This window comes from Miniopterus schreibersii, assembly GCF_964146895.1.
Source record: "Miniopterus schreibersii genome assembly, chromosome: 17".
Classification (NCBI taxonomy): Eukaryota; Metazoa; Chordata; class Mammalia; order Chiroptera; family Miniopteridae; genus Miniopterus; species Miniopterus schreibersii.
This window is the reverse complement of record NC_138117.1, coordinates 7,807,297-7,830,007: the sequence shown is the minus strand read 5'-3', so window position 1 is coordinate 7,830,007 and position 22,711 is coordinate 7,807,297. Positions and strand designations below refer to the sequence as shown.

At 33.6% G+C, this 22,711-nt stretch overlaps 1 protein-coding gene across 27 annotated transcripts in view; it reads right to left on the bottom strand.

Annotated features, from left to right (window-relative positions):
- The window catches only part of RIMS2 (regulating synaptic membrane exocytosis 2), a 215,843-nt gene that overhangs the window by 75,386 nt on the left and 117,746 nt on the right, over window positions 1-22,711 (bottom strand). For 9 of the 27 annotated variants that reach the window (XM_081117158.1, XM_081117171.1, XM_081117162.1 and 6 more), the window contains 3 exons: window positions 15,978-16,043; window positions 6,115-6,294; window positions 5,123-5,232 (listed from right to left, as the gene is read on the bottom strand). In XM_081117158.1, the coding sequence (XP_080973284.1) occupies window positions 5,123-5,232; window positions 6,115-6,294; window positions 15,978-16,043 (356 nt within the window). Of the gene's footprint in view, window positions 1-1,508; window positions 1,578-4,308; window positions 4,342-5,122; window positions 5,233-6,114; window positions 6,295-15,977; window positions 16,044-22,711 lie in introns of all 27 variants that reach the window. The other 18 variants (XM_081117172.1, XM_081117169.1, XM_081117174.1 and 15 more) reach the window with 6 other exon arrangements.

The window sequence follows — 22,711 nt, the reverse complement described above, 5'->3', positions numbered from 1 at the left end:
AGAATAAAGTATAGGCAACAAACTAGTTCAACAAACGGGCTTCTTCATCTTAGTGAAGTTCAAAAGTAAAAGTGATACTAACTACTGCTGCAGTCCTCACGATATCCTAAAGCATGACTTGACTGTGGAAGCTACGTCACGGGCGGTGTGAGAGCATTTCCCAATTCATATGAACTAGTATAAGATATACAGGAACGAGCAACACGAAAATATTAACTGCCCAGCTAAATTACAACAAAGTTCATTCTCACAGTATTCACGGAAACGTTACTCCCACAGCATCTCCAGAGAATGGAAGGCATGGGATTTCTAGTAGTTAGTGTACTAGAAATCCGTAGCAGAGCCAGCCAGACATTTCCAGGAACGTCACCTACACTTGCCTTTGCTTTCATTATCGGATGTCCTCTGATGATTTTCCTCATCTGCACGGCATTGAAAATGGTTACTGTTAATCAGCAGCTGCAGCGTAAGAGGCCTTCTGTCTCAAACTACACACGCCATTGAGAAACGCATCCATGGAAAGCCACCTCACGCACACCTCACACAATGGCGCTGCTTTCACGCAATGTTAAAGGACGGAATAAAAGGAACATAAAATACACTCTGCTAATCATGAATAAAAAATGATGAGTTAAAAATGATAAAATTAGATTTAAGTTATTCTGCATTGTTCAAAGAAATTTTTAAAAAAATTTTAAATAACAGCTTAGGTAAGATTAGGATTCAACTCTGAGTTTCAAATTAAAATAATAAATAGTGGATAAAAGAAATATATAAATATATTTACTTGTTATATAATGTTTTAAGTTTTAAAATCCTTTCAGAAAAATTCTGACAAAAAAAGTGGCAAACATGATGAGATGTAAATATAATAGGGACTTAAAAACAACAAAATTAAGTTTTCTCCATAACCATTTAGAAGGCAGACTCTTAGGGGAGAAATTATAATGGCCAATAAATATTAAAGCAGTACTGAGCTGGGGTGAAGAAAAGGTAATTGTGCTTATTTCAAGGAAAAATTTTTATGGATAAAATGGTAGTCTCTAAAAGTTTTAATAATTAAAATTTGGAACTTATATTCTGCTCTATATTTACTTGTAATTTACAAAATCAAAATTCTTGAAAGAGGAGGCTAAGACTGCAATGTACCCTCACTCAGTGTAACACAAGGTAAAATGTAGCATTTTCGTAGGTACTCAATTAACATTTTTGAATAAATAAATGAACTGAATGTAAAGCTGAGGTCAAAGATAAGTGCAAATCATGGTTGAAGCACTATCTAGAATTTCAGTTTGATTAAATGTTAGGAAAATGTTCTAATGGGTAAATTAAGTATTCAGTTAAGTTGCCTAGATAGTTTATATAATATCTCTCCATTAAAAAATTAGGCAATTTATTTTAAAGTTAGTACTGAAAAACAATGTTCTTTATTGTACACTTATAAATTTTAAAATGAAAAGTCACACTCCTAAAACATTCAATTATTTATTTTAGACACACAGACAGACCTGCCTTGACCTCTTCACCCTGCCTTTCTCCCCCCTGCTCTTCCGCATGCCCAGTTTCTTCATGAACTTCTGTATTAGTAAAAGTAAAAACAAAAAATGATAAGACCAGATATGTATATTTGATACTCTTAAGTGAAACAAAACATTTTAAATTATTCCTTCTAGAGTAGTGATTATTAAAAGACTAAGATTGTTTTTAAAAAGTTTCTGACATATCATGTAAGCAAATAAGTATACCTGTAATAAATGATCTCACTGTCTCCTTTTACAACTTTGATTTGTGAAAGAAAAACTGTGGTCCCTAAAATACTAGCAATGGTGATAACTGTGTAAAGTATGCATAAAACTTTGTCTTTTAACTTGGTACATTCTTACAAAAATAAAATTATATAGCTTTTCTTCTAAAGAAACAAAATATGATATTATAAACTCATTTATCTTTACCAAATACCACTACATCAAAGTTAGGGGGAAATAAAAATAAAAATATTAGCAATGCCTTGCAGTTGCTCAGTATGTTGTACTTTCATTATATTGCTCCTATTTTCTCTGGTTCTCAAAGAAAGGATGACTAACGCTATACCACCATCAAGATGAATACATATAAGGTTTTAATTTAATTTAATTAACAGGCTGAATTATAACAACCAAACTAAAAAGGAATTAAATTAAGACTTGCTAATTTTTTAGCTGTTGAACATGATTAGAAAATAAAAATGTCATTACTTCTATTCCAAAATAATGCAATTAAATTACAACTTCTGACAACTTTTTAGAGACAATCCAAACCTAGTTTGATTTAGACTTATCTATTGATAGTCTATTTTGGGTTATGTCCCTTTAACTTCGGTTAGAAGTTGAGTACTTCTAAAGAGATATTACATACCTCCTTTAAAGCTAAAGAAAATCACACAATCATGTATCTCTTGGTCTTTATATCAACATTTATAAAAACACTGTTAAAATCATTCATACTTTTAAGCAAAACTAACAAGAACCCTTTTAATTCAAACTGGAAAGGATAAAGGAGGTTTTGGCTCTCCTCTCTTATTTATAAAAATGGAAAAGCCACAATTAGGGACATTAAAGAAAACGGTGGTTTTAATAGATTCTGTAGGGCAGAAAATAGACAGTAAATAGAATGTTTAAGAAGCCCATTAAAAATTTCCTCTGCCCTGGCCAGGTAGCTCAGTTGGTTAGAGCATCATCCCGATAAGCCAAGGTTGTGGGTTTGATCCCCAGTCAGGGAACATATAAAAATCAACCAATGAAAGCGTAGATAAGTGGGGAAAGTTTTCTTCCTTCCTCCCTCCCTCCCTCCCTTCCTTTTTCTTCTTTCTCTCTCTTCCTTCCTCTCTAAAATCAATAAATAAATTTAAATTTTTTTTAAAACTTCCTCAATCCTAATTTCCTGTATCAGCTGTATCAGTATTTACATCAGTTTTCCCATTTATTTATTATTACAAAGACTGTAGCTATTCATATTTCAATACCTGATTGCTATAAAAGATACTAAAATTAAATTTATAAAAATCATTACATAAACTATGTTTCTGACTTCTTATGCCATCAAATAGCATCAAAATTCTATCTTGGAGTGACAAAAATTTCATACATACTATAGGACTTTCCTTATGGAAAGTACTTTTAAAAATATATACCTATTCTTAGGCAAATAATTGAGAAGACAGGAATGCTGCTGAAATCTTTTTCTCAGGCCGCATAACAGACCATTAGTCACAATAGCATAGAGTTGTTTAAAATCATGGCACAAAGCAAACAAAAATTACCACAAAACAGAAGTTGATAAATCATTCAACTACAACTAACAAGAATAAAACTTGTTCCAAGTTATATACAATAATAAAAGTATTGCTGCCCAAATGCAATGCAGTTGAAAAATTGTTACAAATAGGTTATAGAATCTGAATCTGAATATAAATATATATAGAATAACAAGATTATTGTAGTGGTGCTTTATACACTATTTGAAGTAGTTTTTCAGTTTTTAAATAAATATCTCAGCATTCATTCAACAAATATTTATTGAGGGCCTATAATGTGCCAGGCATTATTCTATGTGCTGGAGATTATTCAGTAAATAAAACCAATAATTCTTTAAAGTTACAAAGTCAATTTCAGAATTGTATAATTTGCAGAGAAATTTTTTATTGTCCTAGTAAATGTATGACACGTCATATATCATGACAATATTTTCTCTTGCGTCATAATGTACTGCGACAATAAATCTGTAGATATTTAACTGATATACTGTAAGCAGTCTTGCTACAACATGAAAAAGTGATGGAGGAAATGCAAACCACAATCACTACCTAATTCAACAACTTCCTCTTCTAGAAAGCCAAATTTAATAATTAAAAGATCATCATAAATACAAAATGAAATCTATGATGGTAACTACAACTAGACTAGGTATACACACTCAATTGCATAAACACAGACTGCAATTGATACCTTTGGTTAAAGTCCTGCACAAAATAGAATTCTGCTTAAAAGGCAAATTAATTTTTTTAAAAGAGGAAATTTTATCTTCCCATTTAAAAGAAATTAAACTCTTTGCATTCTTACTTGACTGAACCAAAGAAATTTAACTCCTTGTCATAATTTCTAAGTAAAACAAAAATTGAATACTTTACCAGAAATCATAAAACAAAATAATTTTACTGTATATGAAAGTCTATGCAACAGAAGGACATCAATTGCAGTTGGGTTTATTTTTGCTTACAAAGCCCCCCAAAAAGGCTGTCAGCACAAAATAAACCCTCCTTTATGTACAGACCTTCACAAGGTTCTATCTCCTTGACTCCATTGTCTAGGAAAAACAAAATGAAAACAAAACAAAGGAGGGAACCAAAGCACAGGGGTTAAAAACAACAGAAATTTCCGAAGGCACAGAATGTATCATCAATTAATGAAAAGTTAAATGGTGTATTAAATTTTTGTTTTTGACACAGCATATCCAGTTACCATATAAAGGGACAATTTAAAAAATAACAAAATTATTACAGTCTATCTTCCCATGTTTTTAGAGGCCCTTTAAAACCAAGAATTTATAATGTTTGGGGAGTAGGTTCACCTGTGTGTAAGCAAATGATGCTTCTTATGCAAAAATTTGAAAGTAGTAAAAATATCAGTACAACATGCATCTTTCTTTGTATATTCATGATTACCTTTTTCTGGTACTCCAGTTTTGAGAAGGATCACCACTGTTGTGCATCAGCTAACCAGTCCTTTGCAGTGTGTGAAAATTGATTTGGCTAGTTACTAATAAACTTTACGTAACTATCAATGATTACATAAACTTTGTAGCAAAGAAATAGCATACAACTGCTTATTAAACAAGAGCATTGTATTTACTTTTTAAAATGCATTAATTCAAATTAGTAAAATGTGCAAGAACAATAATAGTAGGTTATTTTACCCACAAATATTACACATTTTAAATGGAAAATATATAATATTTAATTACTAACAAATCCAGCTAAGGTATTCATTAAACAAAAGAGGAAATTAAGAAAGGAAGTAAAAAAATCTTGATTCACCTTAGCTTCCATGTGTACTTCCTACATGACATAATTAGAAATAAAACTTACTTCTCTCCAGCGTTCCCTTTGGTGGGAGTTGTGGGAGTTGTCGGCCCCTTCGTCCTGCCACTGGAGTACTTGATGGGCTTGTTTGGACAGACCCAGTACGAGGATGAGACCTATGAAATACACATTAATATTCACTTTCAATATAATGAGTTAAATACCTTTAATACATTTGGTTCATATGATAGCTGTATAAACGCAATTTTAAAAGAGGTTTAGCTGCTGATTAAAAGGTTAGGAAGGTAAGACACAATATGGATATTTGAATGATTAAACAGGTAAAGATGTTTAAACTTTTGTGTAATATGTATACATACATAGATACATGCACAGAAAATCCTACAGGAGAAGCCATTGGAGTTATTAATGTAAATTAATATTCTATCCATACAAAAGATAGAGGAGAGAATTCTGTAGCTCAAAAAGTAAAAGGTAATGCCTTACATTTCTTTCTACCAGATTTCAAACTCTTAACTGTGACCTCTCTCCCTTGATCCAAAGAGATTTTTACTCAGGCTTATAATAGGTATCATGTTATTAGGAAATATCTAGTGGAACTACAAATAAAACCCTGAAAAATTCGGAATTCAGCCAAAGAAGATAATGGTCAATGGTATTGATAGAAAGAAACTAAAAATCTAGCTCTGTCATCACAATGACCATTCCAACAGTGATGTCTAATGAACACAAACAATTTCTCACTCTGTAGAAGAGCATGATAGTCATGAGGTGCAATATGTGGGGATTTACCCAGGACTCCTGATAAATGAGAAATCACAAAACAAATGCAGTCAGGACAGTTCAACATTTTACAATGGTAGCCACACACTATTATATCCGCTGAATATAAGTAGTGTGCTTACACTGAGAAGGTTAGTATTGATTGTTGTTAGTAATCAGCCAAGGATGATAGAAGAGACCATTTAGCTGCTGGGAAATAAAATGGTGTGCTGGTGGGGCAAAGGGGAAGTTAGTCTGATTGGTTTATCTTTCACCTCGATAAGGCAGGTGAAGGAGGGGCAGATCTTCCAGTCATTAATGAAGGCATCGACCTCATGAGGTTTGTGTCGGGACGCTCAGTGGATCTGGAGCGGGTGGTGGTCCGCTCTAGGACAGGCCGCTGTTCTGTTGATCTGGATCTGTGATATGGCTGTCTATCTGCTGCTTCACAATCCCTGAAACGTTAGTCAAAAAGCAGCTCAGTTGATCTTTAGTGCCTTTCTGCTATTTGGTTATGATGCATCAAACTGATTTTGAAAAAGGTAATTGTTTAAAATCACTGAGTATGTAAGAAAAATTCTCTTCCCCAACATATTCTGAGCAAATTCTCACGAACTTTAAGATTTCCTAAGGAACTCAAATCTGCCTTAAATAGCAATTCCCAGTGAAGATCATAGGAGTTGCTCAGTTATAATAAAAAACAAACAAAATTGCCTGCTTTGCAAAGTGAATTCTCTGTGAAATATGTATTCTATTTTAAAAGACTTCAATTACTTTTTCTAACATTTCCAAGAGTGGAAAAAACCATCTAAACATTATTCTCAAACCCCTAAGGCTGTTTACAAACCAAATAAGATAGAAAAAGGCTTTCAACACAAGCGTAGTAGGTATACTGACACACCTGAACATTCAGACAGAGTCAAGATGTTCTAAGAAAACAAAGCTACTTGGCAGTCTTTAGCCATATTTAAACATGGTCTTCAAGAAAAACCACTGTATAGAAAACTGGTTAATCAGCCAACATATGCCATCTGTCTCAATGCACCTCAGTGATGCCAACCAATACAATTCAGAATGGGTATCAATTGAATGAAATAATAATGGTTCTGAAACAATATGATCTCTTTGACCACAAATAAACCAGTATCAAAACCTGATCGTTGCTGAAAGAAGTATACTTAAATTTAAGTAATCTATCATTATTAATTCTTTTTAATCCTTGAAGTCTAGCATAATGCTTTACAACTAACATATGGCCAGTAAATGTTTTCTAATACATGTCCCATTATCAGTGAGACAACCCCAAAAATACCAGCTTTGACTCTAGAACTCCAAGTAATACATAATTCAAAGTATACTTCAAATCAAAGTACTGCCTTCCCACCTAGTGGTAACCGCAGAAAAGGAAAAGCTTATATATTACAAATGATGAAGTAAGCACTAGTCTCTCTCAAGACCAATGTATCAAGGATGTCCACTTTACCTGTAAATTCTCTCAATATTGTTTTTGATAATAAAAATGCAATTTAAAATTAAATAAGAAAATAAAGAAAACAATTTCCCATATATAAGTAATGACAAGGCATACACTTTCAGATCAGTAGATTAGGTGACATTAGGAAGTGAGTACTGGGTTTATTCTACAACATATCATTATCTTATACTTTAAATTCATAGGGTAATACATAAATAAGTCAAATAAGTTTTAAATATTTTGAAGTCTATGTACCATGTGATTGATTGCCTAAGATAATTTTAGTATTTTTATATAAATGTATCCAGAATATGCCAAAAAGCTAAGATTCAATGTAACTACATATACAATGTTCAATTACTTGTCAGAGAGGGAAAAAGGCAACTTGATAGTTTAAAAACTCATAATTCTATTTTTATTCTCAAAAAAATATTTTACAGAAAACAGCCTCTCTTTAGAAATAAATATGCTCAATAATTTGTTAAATTATTAGTGTACATATCTTTGAATATCTTTATCACAAGAAATAACCAGAACGAAAGGGATATCTTAGATTCCTTAAAAACCTATTTTGGGACAGTATCAGTATTTATATTATTTTCAGGTTTCCTATTATCCTAAGTTAGTAATTGATTTATCTCATTATAGTACATACAGTAACAAAACTTTGCAGAATATCTATGACTACCCAAACAGAAATTCAGCCTATTTCATTTATTTATACAAACTGATTTATTTTGATTCCATCAAGGAATTTTTCCAAGTGGAAAGTGAAATATTAGGATATACCCTTTCAATTCTTTGATACTATATTTTTAATAACTGAAAAATATAACTGTGAGTGAAATCCAGAGAATCGTTTGAAATGTGTTGCTATGTTCTATGTCCTTTAAAAAGTACTGTTATTTATAAAGCAATCAGATCTCTCCTTAGGAAATATCTCTTACTAATATATCTTTTTAGTAAAAACGTTGTTTGAAGGCTATAGTCAGTTTAACATTTTACTTATATTGTATCTTCATCTCATAAATAACGTAAGTTATATGATTTCCATAGTGTGAAATGAAAAATCTGTTAGTAAGTAGAACATGAGAAGAACCAGAGGAGACAGAAATTCCTGAAATGCCACACCACAGTTAAGGGGAATGGAAGGCTGCCATCTTTTAAATTTTGATTTAAACAGAAGGTCAGGATAGCTCCTGGCTCCCACTGTCAGGTAAGCATAGGTCTTACTAGAAAAGAACTCAGGTAATTGCTGAGATAACTGAAAGCAAACAAAGCCTAAGTCTCAAATATAATGTCCACTCCCATAGTAGGTTTTTTAAGGGATTGAGAAATAAAACTTGACATTGGCACTTAAATTCTTAGTGAATTTTAACTTTAAAATAACATAAACAATTAATTCTGAATACATAGTAGCAAGTGAGATGTGGGAAATAATAGATAACCGTTTATAATGCATAAAATATTTCAGTGCCTACTTGGAGTTCTTAACGTGGAGTCTGTATTTCAATATAAGTTATTTCCTTACTTATTTAATGTATGCATTTTAAAACATTATTCAAAAAAGGTGGCCATAGGTTTTATAAGACTGTCAAAGGGCAAGCCATTTAAAAGGTTAGGAACCACTCACCTATAAATTTAAATCTTTCTTAGGTAATAATGTGGTTGTCTTTCAAAAAGTTACTTACTATATATCATGGTTCTATCTTTTTAATAAATAGTTTATATTTTCAAATATTTTTTAAAATAGTTCACTTTTTATACATGTCATTTACCTGGACAGGTTACTGCTCTGCCCTATTTAACAGCCACTATTCCAAACTGTGGGCCTTTGAAGAAGACACGGTTGAACAGCCCCTCTGCAGGAGCTAATTCATACTGACTGATAGTACTGGAACAAGAGCCAGCATTTGTTATACCCCCCTGAAAAGCATGTAATAGCATGTGATTTTGAGATGAGGATTTCTACAGGAAAAATAATTTCATAATCACCCAGTGAAGTTGTCCATTTTTAGTCAGTTTTCCTCTCAGTATAGTTGCTCTTAAAAGATTTTTTTAAATTTCCAAGTATCTGAAACAGTTCCCTACTTATTTCATCAGTTTTGCTACTTATTTATCCTATTCTAAATCAAAGTACAAGGAACTTACGCAGCATAACAGGAGGAATAAGCCAGTGGGCATGCTTTTCTATAACCACTTATATCAATCATCACAATGACACAACTCCAAATCAACACAAGCTCAGTATAGAGTACCTCCCAGATGTGACAGAATAGTAACTACTTAAAAAAACAACCAGAACAATGCAAATACTCAGATATAGCAATGAAAACTGCCCTAGAATATAACTCAGACCTGTGCTCTATGCTAAATCAGCCTTATTTCATGTTTAGATTGTAAAGATGCCCTACTAAATCTAATAGGTTTTCTTAAAAAATAAACCTGTGAAAAGTAGAGCTGTTTAGGAATTGGTGTTTTTGTTTGTTTTTATAAAGAAATTATTTCTTTCTGAAGCTGAAATCTTTAATAAGTGGATGTATCTCTGGAGGACAAGAAGTATAACCTCAAGTTTGGGGTAAGAAATGCCTTCCCTATATCCACATTGTATAATATTGTAAACTGATTTGCAACAGAAGCATTATACTTCTGATAAAATACCTGGAATGTCTAGAGATTTTCTGAATATTAAGTAGCTGCATAATATAAGAAATAAATACATAATAAAAATCTTAAATGAGGCATTTTATGTAATTAACATAACATATGTGTATAATGTAACAAATAATTTAAAGTAATTCTATGACTCAACTATATAATTTTCATGTTCATTATAATGTGAGAGGTACAAGTTTAACTTTTTAAAAACCTCTAGTCTGTATTAGTTTAGCATTGCTTCCAAAGTTAAAGAAATTGCAAGACACAAAACACTCGCCATGGAAATCATGGTAAATAAGTATTGTGTACAAATAGAAACATTTTATTATTTTAGTAGAAAATAAATTCATTTATCCTTGGGAATGATAGCATTTCTCCACAGAACATTTCTGTTCAGTTAAACATAAATTCTGTATATTTGTCAAAAATAAATAAGCTTATTCAAAAATAACAGCAATATCTAGAGTCAGCCAAGTTAATAACAATCTAAAATGTGAAAAGGGTAATAAAACATCTATGGTGAGAGAAAGCAAGACAACTTCAATGTAGAAAAACATATTACTATTACCAATAAGCCTAAATTATCATCAAAAAGAGAAGTAATGCCTGGCCAGGAGTGACTCGGGGGTTGAGCATCGACCTAGGATCCAGGCGATCAGGGTTCGATTCCCAGTCAGGGCACATGCCTGGGCTGTGGGCTTGATCCCCAGTTGGGGGATGCAGGAGGCAGCTGATCAATGACTCTCTCATCATTGATGTTTCTATCTCTCTCTCTCCCTCTCCCTTCCTCTCTCTGGAATCAATAAAGATATATTTTTTAAAAAGAGAGAGAGAAGTAATGTGTCTCCTGTCTAGAAAAGTTTTTTTTTTTTTAATAGTTGTTACTGGAAACAGCGAAAAAGAAAGAGTAAATACTCCAATTTCCTCAAGAAAAATAGAGACAAATGCAATAATGATCAATAATGATATATCGCATTATTGATATGCACACAGAAACATAGAAGACAGAAATACCTTGAGAATATTTTGAGTATCTTATTAAATATTTATAATTCTTGTTATTTAATGTTTATTTCAAAAAACAAAACCAGAAACAAAACCAGGAATAAGCAGGATTATTTACCCAAGAACAATTAACATGCAGCAAATTAATACATCTTTAAAAAAATATTTTCAAAATCCTGAGAGAAAATATAATTACCACCTTCTATCTGTAAGATTTTAATTTTACTAAATAAGTAGTTTCCATTTTCAACAGATGTTAAAGTTTAATAATAAATTTGTCAATTGTAAGAAGCTCAAGTCATTCCACCAAGGTATTGGCCTTATGCTTCCCTTCCTAGGTCCTCAAGCATTCCATAAAAAAATAAACATTTTAAAGATGTATATCAAAAGGCTGAATTATGCATTGTCATTCTTTATATGAGTCCATATGAGGAGGCATGGTCCTCACACTAGAATATCTGAGTGCTATGTTCAACGGTTTCACTGATCAGCTTTGAACAATTCATTAGCCTTCCTTTTGTTTTGCTAGCTTCACATTGATAGTGGAATGGGTATAGTACAAATTACACTGCTGCCTGCTGCCCTTAGCTGTCACTCTATGACATTAATCCAAATCAAACACATAGTACACACAGAGGTAGCTGTCTGAGGATCGATTAATCCCCCAAAACACACACACACACACACACACACACACACACACACAGTCCACCAGAACAAGAGATGTGCACATTTTCAGGCATAAATACTGTTTTAGTCACTAATGATTGATTACATGATGTATCATAGTTAATAAAAAATTATTAGAAACACCAGAAAGCAAGAAAAATAAGGCACATTATCAAGAGGCAAAGCAATCAACAGAGTCAGACTCAATAGATGACACATATATTGTAATTATCAGATAGGAAATTTAAAATAAGTATGATTGATGTTAAAGACGATAGTAGAAAAGATGGACAGCATGCATGAAAAGCTGGGGAAATTTCAGCAGATAGATGGAGCCCATAAGAAAGAGACCGGGGGGGCCTTTGGTGGGGAAGACAATGTGCTGGAAGGTCCTGGGCCAGAGCGGGCAGTGGGCGGGGCAGAGGCGGCTTCAGAGCAGCATGTGGAGAACACAATGAAGAATCCGTCCACCGCTGGACTTCTGTCCTGTGCACAGGTTCACAGGGACTTAATCTGGGCTGCTGAGGGACCCTGGGGCTGTATCTGTTCTAGCCCAGCAAGCGGCTAAGCTAACCTCTGACCCCACCCATATGCCTGTGATGCGTCTAGAGTGAGATAACGGAAATGTTATCATCCAGAAACACGAAGGCTTCATGGTAGCAGTTCTCCAGCCGCCTCACAGGGACTTGATCCTCTTACATTAATTATCTTAAAGAGCTGTTGAAGTTGGCATAGTTAGGCCATTAGTTTAATGCACATTGGGTACTTTACTAATTTTAAAGTAAGCTGCTTCTGGCACTGTGGATGGACTGATCAAAATATTAGTAAGAAAGCTCATGTTTCAAAGTAGCAGGTCCCAGTCACTTTGTATAGAGAATTCTGTTGTCTTCAGTAAATCTAATTGGAAGGAAAAAAATCAAATGGAAACGCTAGAAATAGCAGAAAACAGAATATAGCAAAATGTTAGGAACTCGGCTTGATTTCACATACCCCTATCCAATACTTCTCCACATTATCTTGGTGTGTTTATCTCCTTATTTCCCAGTCACACCTCTGCCCACTTCCATCTGCCTTTTCCCCTCAGCACCCTTCTGAAATCACCCTAGCTGAAGTCACTAATGATTCCTATGACAAACCTAATGGACATTTTTCATTTATGATTTTTACTGCTGACATTATTTCTTTCTTAAAACTCTCTATTCTTTTAGTTCTTATTATTCTCATGCTTTCTGCTCTATGTCCTTCAGAAGCTTCTAGTTCTCTGTCTACCATTTAAGTAGGCATTTAATATTTCCCAAGGCAGAGGAAAATCCTTGGCCTTCATCTCATGGGTAGTTTCTCCAGTTGATTTTTCTTTTTGTGTGTGTCTACTTCCCATTAGTAGTGAATATACTTTCAAATTGCTCTATGTAGCCTAAACTTCTCTTTAAGGTTTGAAATTATTTATTTCTCTCCTTGCTAGAGGTTTCCCTTAGCCCTCTCAATAATTTCAAAACTGAACCTGTCCCTCACCTAAACTGATTTCTCTTCTAACACCTCCAACCCCATCCTGGTTAAGGCACCACATGTACCCAGTTACCCAAGCTATGAGACTGGGAGTGTATCTTGACTCTGCTCTCCTCTCAATATCCAAATCCCATTATTTACCAAGTATTATTGATTTTAATTGATTAAATCTCTTATCTCTCTATCTCTCCATCTACTACCTTACCTAGTTCAGGCCCTCAAAGAATTTCTGTTGTCCTAGACCATGGCAAATACCCCAATACATACTTTTATTTTCCATAACATTTTCTCTCAAATCAACCATCCACAGAGTCCCTAGAGTAATTATTCCACAGTGAATACATTATAGGCATCCCCTAATTAAAACTCTTTAAAGTACCTCCATCAATTAGTCTTAGGTCTAAGTTCCTTAGACCTAAGGAACTCATGGAGTGACTGACTAAAGCAGAACTGGAGGTAAAGTTCACCACCTCCAATATGAAACAGTCAAGGAAGTAAGTGGGTGCTGAAGAGATCATTCAGGTGGAGTCTAACATCAAGCTCATGAAGAAGACTAAAGCCAGGTGCTAAAATAAAATTTTCAGTGGTTAAAATAGCATCATGAAGAGGTCAAGAGATGATACCAACAGGGAAGGGTAATGGTGGGTGTGCTCAGTTGCATTACATACAGACGTACAGCAGTTACAAACTAGAAGCACAGAATGCGGTGGTAATAAGTATGGGAGGCTGGGGAGAAGACTGGACAAGCTTTCACATCTTCAGTAATCCCAGAATTTCACAGTGGCTTGATGTGGGATCAGAGGACCTGAGTAACTCAGAAAGTTAGCAGAGCAAAATAAGTGATCCAAGTCCCTTTTTTTAAAAAGCAAAGGGATGTAAAATCAAAATTCAGTATAGCATTTATTACTTCCATGGAAGAGGCACACGAATGCGACAGTCAAGGAGCCTGCAGGTGGATGCAAAGTGTGTAACTGGTTCTTGGTTTGGGTAGGAGATGCATGGTTGTTCCTTTTATTATTATGCTTTGAAACGTAAACATTCTTTTCTATGTATCAAACTAATTATGATAAAAGGTAATATTTTTAAAAGCATCTAAAGAACTTCATTCTTACAAAATCTACCCAGCTTGTCTAAGTATAGATTCACAAATTTGAATCCTTGAAATGGCAGCAAACCTTACAGTAAGACACTTGAAAGTTTGTTTTTTAAAACTGATTTTCCTATCTATTTTACTTTAATGCAAATATTAATGATTTTGTGTTTCCTGACCACAAACCAAATAATGGTACAAAAAACAATTCAGAAATGTATGCTTCAAAATAGGCCATCTGGGTTAAGAATTTGGTAAGTATTATGAAATTAATAACCAACCAAGAGATGATCAAGAACTGATTCTATCCATGTTTATTTACTGAAAGAGTAAGTAATATGATGTAGACAACCTATTTATTGATAATTAAAATTAAGAAAATATAGAGTATAAAAAATGTGGTGCAGGACTTTAACTTACACTGAAATGAAGTGATACCAGACTAAGTAAAATAAGCCTGTAATCACTATGTCTCATTCATGTCACCCACCTTAAGAAAGGCCTTGGCTAATTATAAGGACAGTTACATAACTGCTTTTTCATATATTTTAAAGATAAATGTATAATCATTGCAACCAAAAAATAGTCTGAATGTTATATACAGCAAAAGTAAAAATAAAAGATATAACAACAAAGTAAGAATTATTTAGTATCGAAGCAAAATAACAGAAAAGGGACAGAGAAAATGCAAAAGAAAACTAAATATAGTAATAACCACTAAAATATAACAAGCTGAAAGGCATTGAATTTCAATTACATTTACTGAAAGGCATCACAAAACTTTATGAGGAATATATTGTTAATGGTATCTCTTGTGTTTCCTTCCACATTTATCTATAGCATTTCAATCCTTAGAAATTTATTCGTTTTCAACAACTTTTTCCTAAACTATTTTATTATTAACTCTTAATTAACTAAGTTAATAGGATAAAAGTGATCACACATAAATCACTTTGAAAGGATAGAGTACGGCATCTAATTCCTTATCCACACTAGCTCAACACACCACATCATCACTGCCACCCTCTCCTCTGCCAACAGGACCTCAAAATGTTGCTGAACTGGCTCAGATCCCTGAAGCTTCATGTAGGCCTTCTTTCCCTTAGGGTTAATCATCCCTTCTGTTAAATGCCATGTAGCTGATATTTCCCTTCAACGTAAGGGGAATGGTGGTAGATGAGAAATGAACAAAGATTTCCCCACTGACCCAGTATTCTCTATGGACCTAAAATCATCTACAAAGGTGACCAAGGAGTAGATCACAGCCACCTCTGACACGGTCACCATAAGCCAATCAGTTCAACCTCGGCACTTCAAGGACTGACTCCTCGACTGTGGAGAGAGGGAGGGAAGCAGTTGTTAAGGTAGATATCAATCAACCAGTGCTGTCTATATACCTAATTGTGAACTCTGCTGAGGAAGGTGGACAGTTAAACGTAATTAAACTGTATTCTATCCTTGCAGGCAATTAAAGGTTAATTGTAATTCCTAGAAAACTAAATTTTTAAAATCATCAAAGATACAATCCTAACTCATTAAAAGGAAGCTGTATTTTTGACATCCTACTACACTTAGAGTTTATATATGCTTTATTTTCTATTATTTTATAAGAATAATGTATCTATATTTCATTGTAACCATATGTATATATAAACAAAAATAGAACTGAATTATATCATATCAACAGACAGGCACATGCAATTCTTTGAACAGACTCAATTGTAAGAAAAATATACCTGCCATCCCTGTGATGACGTTCAATGGTCTGACTGTATCTGGAGCGAGGTAGAGTAAGAAAATGACTGCAAGCGTGGCAGAAACAAGAATATAAATGAGACTCAGGAAAGAAATGAAAAGGTATAGTTTAACTTTAAAAAGTGAGATTAAAAAAGATAAACAGATAGTAAGCAAAGCAAATGAAAATTGTTACTGGAAAGCTTGATCCTTCCACCCAACATCCATTATGATGTCAGTGACAAAGGTTGAGTATTCTAAGTACTCTAAAATAAAACACAACAAAATATAACAAACTGAGATATAACCAAATTATATTGCAAAACAAATTCTTATCAATTATTACTCAAACATCTTTCAGCGCGATCTATAAAATGTTACACAATAGATGCTTTCCGATTTTTTAGGAGGAAAGTTGAGAAGAGAAAGATAATAAAATAACCAGAAAGCTTAAAAAGAAAATAAAAGAGGCAAATTCTAATACTTGTCACACTGAGATTTTATAAGGTAATTATTTCTTCTTCAATAGTTAATTAAAAATAACTAAAAGGACTTTCTTTATAAATTCCATTTAGTAAAGAACTGATTCAAATCATTTTATTAATTGTATTTATTAAATTTATTGGATACCTTCCATTTTTCCATTCAGTTTTTATTGTTTACTGCATGCTCTTGGCTCTGCTGCATTTCATGCCTCATGCTCACCATGGCCATCAAAGCATCTGTAGCTGACTCCCTTCTTTACATAGCACTAATTTAAAATTTTTCTATTTTCTTAAAACTTTTATTGCCAAAACACTTAATTTTGGCAGATGATCACTGCCTTTCAGCAAAAAATGGAAACCGACCTTGAACCCTCTCAACTTCCATTCTTCCACCTCTAAATACAGAGCAAATATGTATCTTCAAGTGTCCTTTCCTTCACCACCAAAGGAAGAAATTCCTCGACTTGTCACTCAACTTTCCACGTGAGCTTGCTTCACTCATTACTGCCTAGTGCCCACCAGTCCTCAGTTCTCTTAATCCTAAAAATAAAACCTTAGCTAAACTCGCCTTCCTTACAAGCCATTGCATCTTCCTGGCTTTCCTTGACTTCTGCCTCTACAACTCTCCGGAAGTTACCCTGTGAATGTTATCTGTGAAATCCTACAAGAATCCTTTCATCTTTTCTTCATCCTCATCATACTACGTGTATCTATGGTATTAGCTAGACACTGATTTTCAACCTCTACTTCTTGACACTCCTCTCTTGGTTTCTAAAACACTATTATTTCCTGGCTATAAAAATAGTATTTATTTAACACTTAACTATGTGCCAAGTACTCCATTAAAACTTTGTCTATTTTATCCCATTTACTTCTCATAACTCTGTGAGGTAGGTTCTAGTATTCCCACGGACAGAGACAGTGAGGCTGTGAGTGTTTGCCCACAGTCATATAGTAAGAAGCAGGACTGGGTTTCAAACTCAGGACTTCCTTAATCCAAATTTCAGGATCTTAACACCTGTGCATGTGACTCGGTCTCTTGCCTACCTAACTGCTTCTTTATCCATTTCATCTACTGGATCCCCTTGTTCGGTATTCCTTAGGTGCAGTGGTTTCCCAAGACTTAATCCTTGGCCTTCCTTATTTTTCAACACATTCTCTGGATAATATTATTTGTTCTTATGGTGAAAGCTCTCACTTTGCTTTAGCCTTAATTTTTCTTTGGGTTTCACAGCACATTTCCAGCTGCTTTCTGGGCTCTTCACATGGCTGCTTGAGTGTCATGTAGACTCCAGAAAATGGTGAGGCTTGAGCAGGACATTTGCCTATTTGAACATCTGGTGCTACATTTGTGAAGTGAGGGGGCTAGCGCAGTAGTTTTCAAATTTTCTTTTTGAGCAGAAGACCCTTGTTTTCAAACAAAATTTTACGTTAAACCAATATATATATATATATATATATATAAATGCAATATATATCAACCTTCAATTTCTAATATATTCCTTGAAGAGCCTTATAATTAATTCTGACTCTATGTCAAAGAAAACATTGAGCAAGAATCATCTTCATCAAGCATCAGTTGTTTTATTTTCCTTCTAATGTTGATTAATTTTATGCATCAATTTAACTATCCAATAGCTGCCCACATTAAACACTATCTCTGGGTGTGTCTGTGAGGGTGTTTCCAGGTGAGATCAGCAATGGAATCAGTGGACTGAGTAGGCTGCCCTCAGTGTGGGAGGGCATCATTGCAACCCAATGAGGGCCGAACAGAACAAAGGTAGGAAGAAGGGGGAATTCCTCCCTTCTTTTCCTGCGTCATTTTTGAGTTGGACATCTCATATCTCTCTGGCCCTCAGACTGGGATTTAGACCGTCAGCTCCCCTGGTTCTCAGACCTTCGGGCTTAGACTCAATTACACCATGATTCCATGCACCTCAGCTTTCAGAGAGCAGATTGTAGGACGTTTCAGCCTCCATAATCATGTAAGCCAATTCCTTACAACAGATCGATGGATCTATCCATCTAGCTAGCTACCTACCTACCTATCTAGCCTACTGGTTCTGTTTTTCTGGAAAACCCTTACTATATGCTTCTCTATAGTTATGTTATACCTCTTAACCTAATCTGGTCATAAGACCCCCTTGAGATTCTGATGAAAACTATAAAATGCACCTATGAATATTACACTAAATTGACTGCACTGTTTCAGCAAGCCCCCTGAAATCCACTCAAGATCCAGAGATGCACCCAAGGTCTTTTGCTGCATCCACTTGGTACAAATAAAAAAACACTTTATTCACTCTTCTCTATTAAGCCATGCTTATTTTTCTTCCAAAATTAATAGATACTGTAAGATCTTTCTTAAACAAAGGAAGTTACATTAAAAATGGCATTTAAACCAATCTGTTTTAAATTTCTTTAAAAAATTGAGCACAGCAGTCATTTATTGGAAAAGAAAAAAACAGAAAACTAAAAAATTACTACATTTTAAAAAGCAAAAAATGAAATTACACATTCTAAAATCATGATAAAAATATCACTATTCAAAGAATTGAACTAGATCACTGATCTAATATTTAGGCACACTTTGATTCTTATTAAGCCATATAATCTTTAAAGAAAGAACAAAGTCACATTTATAATGAATTACCCTTCCACTGTATTAAATTAGCCCAATTATCCCCTTTTAGAAACCACAAGACACACAAAAAGGACTGCAAAATGGGAAGTATGATACCCTTATGTAACCAATAGTTTTTTAAAGCTGTTTCCAACAATCTCAACTTAGTACAAAACTTTCTGCTTGTCTTTAATATTGTTAATGTTTTGCTACTCTATAGTTCCTAAAATATACTCAGTATGATTTAACTGTGCTAAAATATATTCTTGAAATGTAATAAATAAAATGTTGCAAGACTTTTGTAAAGTGAATTCTCTTTTCATTTACTTTCTCTATATTATCAAACTTTCAGAGATGTGTTTCACTTATAGTTGATCACTGAAGGGGCCCAAAAGACTCTAAGTAGGTATGGCTTTGACACTTCTGTTAGCTGGCTGCCTAACAAAGAATAGAGAAGTAGCTCAAGTGTGTCAGGTATCTCAGAGACCCATATAGTAGGGAATTTTTCTTTTTAAAATAGAAATGTATTCATTGAATGCACAGAGAAAGTTTATGAACTAATATATCTTCAGCCAGTGTTAATTTTATATATATATATAAAATATTTATAATGCTAAAAGTATTGACCAAAAATTCGGAGATGTTCTACATTAAATTAGAGTGGGCTGGGAGTAAGAGAAAGAGACAAGAGTATTTAACCCGTTAATAGCTGTGGGCCTACTAAGAGATTGCTTACATTCCTGACTGTGTGCTAGAGCTTTGAATCAACTTCTGTAATGACCGCCAGATGTCCTAGCGTCCTGCTTATGCATGAACTTTCAGGACTGTTTCCCATGACCAATCAAAAGTAGCGAATACCACTGTCTCACTGATGGTGCAGCTATCCTAGAACTGCCCCCCCACTTCTTCCCACCCCTTTATCTGCAGTCAATGTAAGTTCTTTCAAAACAACTTACATCTTTCTTCCCTAACACATAAAACCATCTGTCAGCTCCTGGATGGAGGACGTGTTTGTCTTTTCTGCCTAGCCATGCTGCTGGTGGCTTAGACTTCCTACCACAGGACCTGGTCCCTTTCTGGATAGCGTTTTTGACTCAATAAACCTTTTCTTTCAGAAAAGATTTCGTCCATGAAAGTTTTTTTTTTTGTTTAACTCCATGTACCCAAAATATCCTGGCCTCTAGGATAAACATAAAAATTCTTACTACAGGATATCTCTGACGTGTTACAGGAATATTATCTAGTACTCCATACATACTCTAAATTAAGGCATGTAAACAAATAAGCTCTTGAAATAATTTCTAATACTGAAGCCACACAGTTTGCCCCAGAAAAATTATGTTCCTAGTAGTAGTAGTTACCACAGTTTACCAGAGAAATAATGATACAAAGTTATAAGGAATAGCAAAGCAGGTGAAAGATGCCCTTTGCAATTCATCATTTCAGCTAATATGCTGCACCCAAGTTTCTAAATTATTTGTAAAGAACCTATTTTCTTTTCAAAATAAAATAGGATTTTGACTAATGATAAAAGAGTAAGGTGTGCAGAGAATTAAAGATCCAATCAAATTTTTATATATTACTATTTTATGTTACCTATAAGAAAAGAATATGAATACTATACCTTCTTCTTATACCACTGAAGTTTAACCAGATACTATAAATTAATGTCAAATAGCATTTCTCACCCAATACAACCAATGTAAAAGCTATTACCTTCAGGCATAACTTTCCAACATGTCTCCAAGTCCCTCATCCTTTCTACTGGGTCTTTCTGACTCAGATCTGTGTCCTGCTCCTGTATCTCTGCTCTTGATCTTGCCTGAATAAACAAGCTCTTTTCTCAAGGTCCAACTCATGTGCTATGTTCTCTACACAGCTTTTTAAAAAACATCTGAATTGACTGATTTCTCTTTTTTCTGCTTAATTGATGAGCACATAAAATGTAAATTATTTGTAAGACAAAATATCCTTTTAAAATGTTAAGGGTAAGGCACATTTCCAGAGTATATACTATGCAACTGGAGGCACTGTGCCATTCAGTGTGCCCAGCACCCTTGCAAAATTGGTACTGTTATTATAGTTATGTAGATGAGGAAATCAAATTCCAAAGAGGCTAATTTTCCCAAAGATACATGGCTAGCAAGTGGTAAAAAGCCTAAATTCAAACCCAGTGCCATTTGGATCCAAATCTTATGGCAAAGTATTCATAAAATAGTGTCCTAGTCCAGTGAATCAACTCTTACTGACAAGAAAGCTTAATGCACCATGCAAAATGCCTAAATTTACTTACTATTTCAGAGGAAATTTTCTTTTAGACTTTTTAATCAACAGTATGACTGACTGACTAGATACAATGCTGTTCATGAAAATTCACTGTAAGAGTTCTAGAATACTCTTACCAATTAAATAATACATAAAAATTACAATGCCTTCAACATGCATTTTATTTTTGAAAATATTTTAGAATAGTAGGATAAACAGAAATTAAGAACCTACTGTTTAATACTGATAGACTTACATGGGTAATACTGTACTTTTTCATTTTTGATTCCTCATGTTAATGAATGATTGTATAGATAACTCAAAAATAATGAGAAATGGTTTTATAGTCTTATTTAAAGAAAATTCTATTTTACTTATTTCAAAAATGATTTAAAACAACTTACAATTAACAGTCATTAAGGCACTCTAAGAAAGTAATAAAACCACACAGATCAATTTCTCCAAAACTTTGATTTACTTGAAAAGTTTTGCTAAACTAAAAGACTCATAAAGTTATAAACATGAAAAATATGACATTTCAATTACGAATATATCAGGTGATACCGAGGCTTAGTAAAATTTGCTGTCATTAATCCTAAGGCCATTTGCCTTAAAATATTAATAAAATATTATGTGTTTGCATGATAGTGAAACATTTTGTGTGCAAGTACAATTCTAGAGGTAATTTTTATTCCATTCTTCTTTGCACAATTTAGACCATATTGTCTTCAGAGAAAATATCAAGTCCCTTTTTCATTAAAAGAAAAACTTAACAAAAATGTGAGAGATTTAAAGTCATTTCAGACTTTTCTGTCTCATCATTTCCTTAAACTTTCAATAAACAAGGAGTTTGTGAATCACTACACAAATCGTTTCTAGAAATGACCAAACTCATTAAAACTCTATTAGGTGACAAAACTACTCATTCACACACCCTAAGATGACTCCTTCCAACTTCTAATTATGCCACATAGTTATCTTTCTTTCAACATTATTGCTCTTGATAATATAAATTTCTGTAGACAGCATACCTATACCTAAAGGCATAAATATGAAAAAGTCAAATTAAAAGTAATATACATTAATTTTCATTCAGCACTGATAAAGAGATTAATTTAATAACTTTCTAATTTCTTCTTAAATCTCAGACTCACAATCCAAGAGTTGTCTGACACTATTAAAGACTAATATATTCTATATCTCTTCTTTTGGAAAAATGTGCTAAAAGACAATGAAATTATAAGCATGAATTGAGTATAATCCTAGATTTAGAAATAAAATATTTATGGATATTGACAGATACACCCCATATCAGTTGATTTAAAAGCCCCCAAGTATTTCCACTAAAATTAATTTAGGATGC